The 8950-nt window shown below is 40.3% G+C and overlaps 2 protein-coding genes across 3 annotated transcripts in view; one reads left to right on the top strand and one right to left on the bottom strand.

Moving 5' to 3' along the window:
* Positions 1-5109, bottom strand: part of lrp2a (low density lipoprotein receptor-related protein 2a) — a 47954-nt gene extending 42845 nt beyond the window's left edge. The window contains exon 1 of the mRNA XM_040147667.1: positions 4975-5109. Within this exon, the coding sequence (XP_040003601.1) occupies positions 4975-5044 (70 nt within the window). The 5' untranslated portion in view covers positions 5045-5109. The remainder of the gene's footprint in view (positions 1-4974) is intronic.
* Positions 5110-5935: 826 nt separating this feature from the next.
* On the top strand, positions 5936-8896 carry zgc:172182 (coiled-coil domain-containing protein 89). 2 transcript variants are annotated; one of them, XM_040149011.1, is made up of 7 exons: positions 5936-6129; positions 7043-7515; positions 7949-8079; positions 8163-8299; positions 8398-8474; positions 8557-8656; positions 8747-8896. In XM_040149011.1, the coding sequence occupies exons 1-7, from the start codon at positions 6082-6084 to the stop codon at positions 8831-8833; spliced, it is 1053 nt and encodes a 350-aa protein (XP_040004945.1). In that variant the 5' UTR covers positions 5936-6081; the 3' UTR covers positions 8834-8896. The 2 variants fall into 2 exon arrangements, with proteins under 2 accessions (XP_040004945.1, XP_040004946.1); XM_040149012.1 differs by having other exon boundaries at positions 7949-8058.
* Positions 8897-8950: the final 54 nt, after the last annotated feature.

The raw sequence follows: 8950 nt of genomic DNA on the forward strand, positions 1-8950 counted from the left end.
ATAAATTCTTAAATACTCTACATTTAATAAAAACATGGCATATGCCTTCCACTGATGAAGCATGCCGTTAATAGCATTGACAAGCCTTGGAGACAAGCGTGCCAGCATTCCTCCCGACAGTTACACAACTTTCACCGCACTCATCCTGAGCCTCCTTTTGATGTTCTCACTGAGTGGCATCTGTAGAGATAAGGTACTACCACTCTACCTTCCCTGACATTTTCCAGGAGAGATTGATTCAGGCAGCATAGTTTAGTGGCAGAGCACTCCATCAGACCCGTCCAAATAGGAATGTGCAATTCTGATTGTCTCTCTGACAGCCTGATTTATGGTGCATGCTGTTCCTGTCCAGTCTGAAACGTAATTGGAATAAATAGTGGTACTGGGTGGTACCGCAGCCATTTCAACCCAAATTCTTCATGAGAAGAGCTGTGAGGTGGTGATTGGTGGTGCATGCTAGGGGTTGGTGGTCTATATCTGTCCTGCCTTATCCAGCACTTTGGAAACATTCTTTTCCAAAGTGATCAAACAGCCCCATACACTAACAGCAAAACTAATTGCCTATTAAAATATAAGGTTAACCTATCTGAAATCAAATTACCCCAACGCTATAGCTATACAATTCCTCTGTGAAGCCTTAAAGCTACAATGAATTATAGGGACATGTTGTGCAAAAGATTTATGCCTGCATGTGTGTTTACCTGAGCAATTGTGAGTAAAAAAGTAACCTCTTTAAGGTAAACTACTAAAAATGTATTGCCTGCAAACCAACAGTTTCATGTTTGATAAATGCCATGTGAGACAGACACTGATTGTACTTCAAGGGGTTATCATCTCTTTTATGTAATGTCCTCTTTTAAAGATGGATCACTTCCACAACAGTTGTGGGGTCAGCGCATGTGCTACCGCAGTGAAAGCCTTGCATATGCTCCGGTCAAGGATTTTTTTCCTCAGATTAATTAAAACCCCCAAACTGCTTCACAACTATCCAGAAAAAAAGGCTGCATATTTAACTCCTACAGCAGCTATCCAGGAAGCAAACCTTTTTCCTGCTCAGTTTACTAATGATTAAATTGCTCACATTCTGCTCAAAGGAAGCCTTTGTTGCAAGGCAGTGATCCCAGAGGTTTCAGCATCACCTATAGCATGGCAGCAGGGACAAGTGTCGCATACAGTACAAGAATGGCTAAGAGATATGCTCTTTTAAACAAAAATATTTCCTCTGATTATGAAGGGCATATTCGATGCATTTAAGTATTAAATGACAAAACTGTTGTATGTACAGGACCACAAAGTTTCAAAAACTAAACAATTGTTTTATTAAAACTGACCAATAAAACATTTTTAAAAGATTATTTAAATACAAAGTTATCAAATTAAAACAATTATACTAACAGTAATTAAGAAACAAAACTGTGAAAATGAGCTAAACAAATTAATGAAATAACAAAATCTCCTTTAGAAAGGATCAAGATGTTAATACCTGCCATACAGTCAGACCTAGGTTGACAACTTAAAACCATGTATGCCAAGGAGAAACCAATCTGCTGGAGGCTTTCAAATGCAGCCAGTGTTTCCTGACAGTATTACTTCTGGGAAAGGTGACAGATACACTGAAGGTGAACCTTTCAACAACACTATCTTGTGTGAGGGTTCTTCTTACATTCTGAAAAGAACATCGTCTGTTTAACTTTTCCTTAATCCTCAAATTTCTATGTCTTGATCATGTCAGTCGCAATTTGACAATGTCAGTAAATACAAGGTAAAAGGGAAGGCGTATGGTGCAAATCTGCTAATAAGAGTGTTTAGTCTAAGTCTGATGATGATTTCTTTTTTGTTAATGTTTTAGTTGGGTGTTTTGTGTTTTATTCAATGTTTTTCTTTCTCTTCTCTCTAGCCTGGTCTTTTCTAATTAGCAACTTAAACCCACAGCGGGAGAGAGCACCGCACTATCCATGCAGGAAGATAAGGACGCCCTACTATTGCCCAACAAAGAAGAGCAGTAGAGGAATTTTCATTAGAATGAAACCCCCCAAACGCCTTAAACCCCACTGTGAAATTACAATGGCACAAAAGAGGTACCGGCAGGGTTGCAAACTCATAACTGGAAGTGTCACCCTAAAAAAAGCCACTTCGGAGATGGACAGATAGATAGAAAGCAGAGTACAGTAAGGATAACTTCCTGCTATAAGGTAAAACAAAAGTGAAACATAAGCACCCCTCTCACGGCCACCCATTGAGAAAACACCTGTGCACTACTGCTGAAACTCTCTGAATCCCTTTCTCTTCATGTGGGGTGCCTGAAAGATGCCTTCAAGCTTTCATCAGTATCGTCTTGTTTTGGCGCAGCCCTCTGCACTCACTGAATGTGTGTGGAGAAAAGCGGTGAAAACGGCTGCTGGCAGCCTGAAATGCTGAACCCGTCCATGCTGTCAGAGCGAAGTGCTGCTGCCTATTTCATATGGAAATCAATGCAGCAGAATGCAGTCAATTGCCAAACAAGTGACTTTGGCTCTTACTGCTACACACAAAACGGTGAAAAACCGAGGGGGCTTTGGAAATGGCATGGGCGCAAAAAGAAGAAATAAATGGAGTAAGGAATAAAGCCTTGGTCTGGTTAGAATTGAGGAATTCTCAACATGATTTTCGGTCCGTGCCTTAACGAAAGCATGAGTGAAACGAATCATGAATTACGTTGTCACAATGCAATGACACAGCCACTGGACAACTTATTTTTCCTCTGTACAGTGAGTCACAGCTCACCAGCTGTGAGTTGGAGGCCAAACTCCATCCTCAGTGTCTGTAACCTAGACTGAGGGAGCTGCAGGAAAAGAAAGGATTTGCTCTTGATTTGTGCCAACTTCTTGTTTCTAACGCCATGTTACTGTTGCACAAGGATTTAGGCTCCTACATCGGAAAGAAGCCGGCATGCGTGAGGTTTAACATGCACATGCTGGTCAAGTTTGTTTGTCTTAAAAGTTTGAACACAAAGTTTTTGGCTCTGACATTACAGACTCAAAATAGGTTTGATCAAATCAAGACAGACTAGCCCCGCACCTGACCAAAAATTCAAGCATACTACAATTACATTCACACACAGGTCTGTTTTCGTTATTCTGTTTCACATTCCTCTTATCGAGTAAAAACTTAAACTGTGACACCATTAAAGTTCTTACTGTGCACTTAATAGATTATTAAGATTTCACTGGCCAATGATTAATAGAGGAAACAACTCAATTTACTGACAAAACATGTCTGGAACAGCAAAAATGGCAGAGGGTAGTTAACAAACTCACCACCATAAAATCCCCCCACACTGTCACATTGGCTATTAATGCAAGGGTAAGCGTTCTAAAGCAGTATCAAGGCCAAGGCCTGGGTAATGTGTTACAGAAGGTCATGGAGGAAACAAATATCAAACTAAAGGACTTTGCGGAGGACCAAGCAGAGATTAGAGAAAGCATCCTGTCCCCTCAGAGTAAAACTACATAACTGCACCACTACTAATCTTTTCAGTAAATTATTAAGTGACACATCTTTCAATGTGATTCGCACTTCACCAGAAAGCTTTGAGGAAGCACCTGATACTATTCCATTGTTGTGTCTAGTGTACCCATATAACATGGCATTATTATTATAACTTCATGGTAAAGATAAATGGTGGAAGAGCATCACAACCTGCAAGACGCCATGCAATTTTATTTAAGCAGTCTCCATTATTGTTTGTTAATCACAACAAAAAGGTGCTAATACTCAACATGAACATGCTGACAAAGTCTACTGAGATGGCCCACTGCAGTTTTAGTTGTCATCATTTTCTTTTCAGCAAATTTCAGCTTTAAGTACTGAGACAGCCGTGATTCAAAGGAAATGCCAAGTGATTTCTTTTTTCCAAATGCCACAGTCTCAGTGTCAACACAGTTATATACTGTCTTTTTGGCCTGTAGAGTTCAGCTTTTTTTGTTTTTGTGTGTCTGTTAGCCAGTAAAGATATAGGCCCAGGATGTTTCATAATAAATAAATAAGAAAGCTGAATTTGCGACCTTACTCTTGGTACAGTTTTCTTTCTGAACCCGTAACTGATCCTTAGGTAGAAATGGTTGCATTCTGCAGCACCTGCAGTGTAATTAGTTGCTTGATTCACACTAAGGAGCTTACGTACTGAGGGTTGAGCAAAAAGAAAGCAGATTACAATTTGAGAAGTAGGATCTAGTTGGGCTACAAACACAAGAGACAAGCACAAGGCTGTCATGTATAAAGAGCCGTATCTGAGCATTTTGTCTGTCTCTGTCTCACGTTAGGGAATAAAGTTCTTCCCCGAGCTGCAATCAAGTTTGAATCAGTGGTTTGCGGCGTGAAATCTGCTCCACTGAATGAGATTTGTACCAGTAGCTCTCAGTCCTCACAGATTGTCTGTAAGTCACATGCTCTTTTCTGTTACCTAGCAACAGTAAAGCTCAGGCAAAAGTTCCTCAAGAGAACTTCCAATCTGTCTGAGGAAGGCTTTGTGCTCAACCTTTAAAGTAATACTATGTGGTAAAACGTTTAGCTCTGGAGCCAGAATTACTTTACCTAGTGGCCACATCAAAATAACTGGAAGATATTGCGTAGCTCCCTTAAAACAGCGGCTTTTTGAATCATAGGCAAGGTTGTTTTCATGTGTTCTGTTCATTTAGCATCTTTGATTCTCGTTCAAACTTGAAGTGTTCTCTTTGGGTGGATACTTTTGTCTTTGCCTTGACAAAAGAAAAAAAAAAAAAAAAAAACAGGACAAGAAAAAGAAATACAAACGTTTTAATACGGTTAAAGTTCAGCTTCAGTCTATCTGCACAACAAGTGGTTTGTTTTGACTGAGCAACAAGTGTAATGGATGAATCAGTTCCCCCAATGAATCATTCAGATGAAAGCCTGTGTGGATAGAAAAAAAAAGTAGGAGACTGGGAAAAAAAAATATTTAAAAATCGCACTACTTACCTTCAGAGTGGCACCATCTAACACAGCACATGAAGACGAGAATGAGTTTAAGTAGCAGTGGTCTCCACATTCTGGCTGGTCCGTCCAGCTCCGCTGTGCAGATGGAGGAGCTGTAGGGACTGAAGCTGGGATGCTGTCGCTTTCCTCTGTCTGTATTTCTTGGCCCGCTACTTGATGAAAAGGGGCGTGCACAAAGACCGGGACAGCCGCTCCCCCAACCCAGCCTCGGCCCTCCAAATAAATCCCCCTGGCCCGGGAATCTGCATAATGCCACGAAGGTCCGACTTGTCCCGACTGGCAGTGATTTTTCACTCGCAGCGGGCCATCGGCAGTCCATTTGCTCCACCATTGCGACTCAGAGGAGTTGCCCGCAGACTCATGGGAGAAAAATAAGGCTGGGAGTAATAAAAATACAAAACTACTCAAATATTTGAATTACGAAGACCTGAAGGCCTAGACGTGTCACGTAATCCCAATGTCACTGGTTCGAGTCCGACTAAGGGGCCTTGTTACCTGCTTTACACTCACTTCCCCACGTTGAGTTTGATATACACATGACAAAAAAAATGTCAGTCATCGTTAGAGTGTTTTACATATTAAATCGATGCAACAGGAGGTTAAAAAGCCACAAGTTCCCATAAATTCATCATAGGGTGCTTTTGGTCCCCGTCGGATTAACGTACTCATAGGCTACGTCCCTAAAGATTTCAAAAGTAATGCCTGCTCTAAAAATTAAAAGCCACCAAAAAAGACAACTGTCCCATAAAACCTAAATTAAGAAAAGTGTACCAAATTGAGGCAGTACTTAAGCAACGTAACAAAACTACTACTGCTTCTTCCACCGTGATTATTCGAGATGGTGCATAACTTCACTGCTGGTGACTGATAAGAGGCCGAGCACCGCCATCTTGTGGCCGAACACGGGCACCAGCGTCTCTTATGCCGCGGGCTGCTAATCGGAGAGGGCCGCCCGCGGATGGTTGCCATTAGCGACCGAGCAACTGAAACTCTGAGATGCTTTCTACGAAAAGTGCAACTGAGCGTTGACTAAAAACGATACGTCTAACCGGGTATGAGCGCTTTACCCTCTCTTTGCTTTCGCTCCTCATGGCAACCCCGCAGAGAAATGCAGAAGACATCATGAACGCGACGGAGGTATGTTAAAGTCAACGATGACGACGGTAAATCAGTGGAGTCCACTGTTAGCTAATGAGAGTCTGCAGAAGACTTTGTTAGTGAGCCCTCTCCTGACAAGACTTCGTATTCAGTGTTAGGTTATGTTACTGGCGCAACGGTCACGTAATCCTATAGTACATATGAGTGTTATTAAAACGATTTAAAAGTCTTTAGAATAACTCGAAACTTGCTGAAAGACAGTTAAATTGGTAAGGTGTCAAAGGTAGCTGAAATGAATTAGCAACCGTTATTAAACCATTATTTCCCCGTGAAACTAGATTTCAATCAGTACTCTAGAGCCGAAATCATTAGTTGATTTACGGAAATTTAACGGCAGCCAATTTTATAGCTGATATCATCTTTTAAGTCGTGTTTAAGACAAAATGCCAGATATTCTCCGGCGGCAGCCTCTCACATGTGAATATTTCTATGTAGTTTCCCAGTTTTCTATGATAGTTAACTCTTTTTTTGCTTTGTGTGTGTGTGTGTGTCTGGGCAATCCTGTAAAAAGTTATGGGTACCAACGAGGTTATGCCACTTTGACCGTCCAAACTAAAGCTCACATCGGTAAAATGGCCGGGTTGATATATTGAGTGATATTATTAGCTCACTGTAGATATATTGATACTGCTAACATGAAATAGCAGTACAGAAATGACCAAAACATTTTTAGGTAGTTTAAAAACAGTGTCATCATAGCATACTGTAGTTTGTCCACCAGAGTGTGTGTGAAATGTGCCCCTTGGTTTATATCTCTCTTAATATTTAAATTAGTGTCAGCATCAAAAACCCCAAATCAGTCAGGATCTAGTGCAAACACAGCATAACTTTACTAAATGCTGATAAAAGCGCTTTTCAGGTTTTAACACATGGTATTTTCCCTTGTTCCCAGCATATGGACAGCATTCAGAAGTCAGTGGACAAGCTTCTAAGCCTTTCTGCAGAGGATACAACCGAGTCAGAAAAGCTGCGTTCCAGGATAGATGAACAGTCAAGTCTGATCTGCATACTGAAACAGAGGGCAGATGAACTGCTTCTTCGATCTCAAGCCCTGCAAAAAATCAATACCGAGCTGGAAGCCAGAGTAACAGACTGCCAGAAAGAACTGGACAGCGAAAGAAAGAAAGCAGAGTTATTAGAGAAGAGATTTATGGATTTAGCTGCCAACAATCAAGCAATTATTGCTTTCATGGATGAGTACAAAAATCAGAATGCCCAGTTAAAGATAGAAAACAAACAGCTGCAGTCAGAAAATGACACGATTTTCTCCCAAAAATTACAAGATAAAGAAGTGTTTGTGCAAAAATTGATGCAAGAAATCAAAATGCTGACAGAGAATTATACAAATAAAGAAAATGAATATTGGTAAGTTTTTTGAAATCAATGTCATTCATCAATAATGCTGAAACATTTGACATTTTTAACTGATTAATCGTTTAAGTCATGTGTCAAGCTAAACTGCCAAGCATTCACCGGTTTAAGCTTCTAAAATGTGAGGATTCACCGTTACTCTCCATTATCGGATTACAGGATTGTAAATTCTGTATCTTTGGGTTTTGGTGTTCATACAAGCAATATGAAGATGTCACCTGGGGTTCTGGGAGATTTTGATGGGAATTTTTCACCTTTTTTTGTAACCATCTTAAAGACTACTGAATAAAAAAAAATGGCTAGATATATCAGTAATGAAAATACTAATTAACTTAACTATTTAACCATTAGATGTGGCTGCAGTTAATTGTTAAACATTTACTTTGGCCCGATAATTTCAATGCTGTATTTTACATCTATGTTTAAGGGAGAAATTGGCCGAATGCCAGTCAACACTCCTGGAACAGGCAACTCAGCATCAAGACAAGGAGGCATCGCTACTTCATCAATTGCATGAGGCTCAGCAGCAGCGAAGAGGTGCTGTAGAGATGTGCAAAGGTGGGTCAGCAACTTTTTATCATTCTCTCAAGTTCTACAAAATACAAGCACTTGCAAACTTGTGGTCTTCTTTCCACAATCAGACATGACGCTGAAGCTAGAAAAGGCTGAAGAAAACCATGCTTTGAGGGAGATGAACACGAGAGAAAGCATAACAAGCCTCACCAAAGAGAGGGACAAACTGTTATCCCTGTCTATGCAAAGAGGAAGAGTGATACAGGTGATTGAAAAAGATTATTTGTTCTTTTCACTAAAATCACAGCTCTGCACAAAATGAAGCAATCATTTCATGTACATACAAATTGGTCTTAAATACAGGAGAAACAAGAGGAAATCCAGCAGCTGGAGAGAAAATGGAAAGAAGAAATACAATCACGGGCAGAAGCTGAGGATAGGTAAATCGTGTGTCAACAATGTTTCCATTGTACTGCAGAGTATAACAAGTAATGTCTCAGTTTGTCCTTGATGTTGCCTCAGGTTTAAAAAGGATGCAGAAGCTGTTAGTGCAAATGTAAAAGTGAAGTCCCTGCAGTGTGCTCTTGATGAATCCGTGACAAAGTATGAGAAGCTTAAAAAGGTGTGTTGAAATCTGCAGTATTGAAAAGTGAAATTGACAGTGGCCAGAGTTAAGCACATACTCATGTTTTCTTCTGAATTTATCTTACAGGATTTCCAAGCCTTCAGAGAACACAGCACTAGGCTCCTTACACAAGAGAGGGAGTTGAATAAGAAACTTCGCCACATGATAGGCTAACCTTATGTCTTCTTACCAATGAGACATGTTCTCATTAAAACAAATTTTAATTTTCACCAAGAATATTTGCCCTCTGAAAGTACTTACAATGAAAAAAAGGAAAACCATGACAAAATA

The sequence above is a fragment of the Xiphias gladius genome, chromosome 16 (genome assembly GCF_016859285.1).
Source record: "Xiphias gladius isolate SHS-SW01 ecotype Sanya breed wild chromosome 16, ASM1685928v1, whole genome shotgun sequence".
In the NCBI taxonomy this organism is placed as follows: domain Eukaryota; kingdom Metazoa; phylum Chordata; class Actinopteri; order Istiophoriformes; family Xiphiidae; genus Xiphias; species Xiphias gladius.

Excerpts from the sequence above, each read along its gene's own strand:
- zgc:172182 (XM_040149011.1), top strand. The coding sequence starts at position 6,082 with ATGGCAACCCCGCAGAGAAATGCAGAAGACATCATGAACGCGACGGAG. Across the intron at positions 8,300-8,397 it reads AAAGAGGAAGAGTGATACAG|GAGAAACAAGAGGAAATCCA; the intron begins GTGATTGAAAAA and ends TCTTAAATACAG. Across the intron at positions 8,657-8,746 it reads AGTATGAGAAGCTTAAAAAG|GATTTCCAAGCCTTCAGAGA; the intron begins GTGTGTTGAAAT and ends TTTATCTTACAG.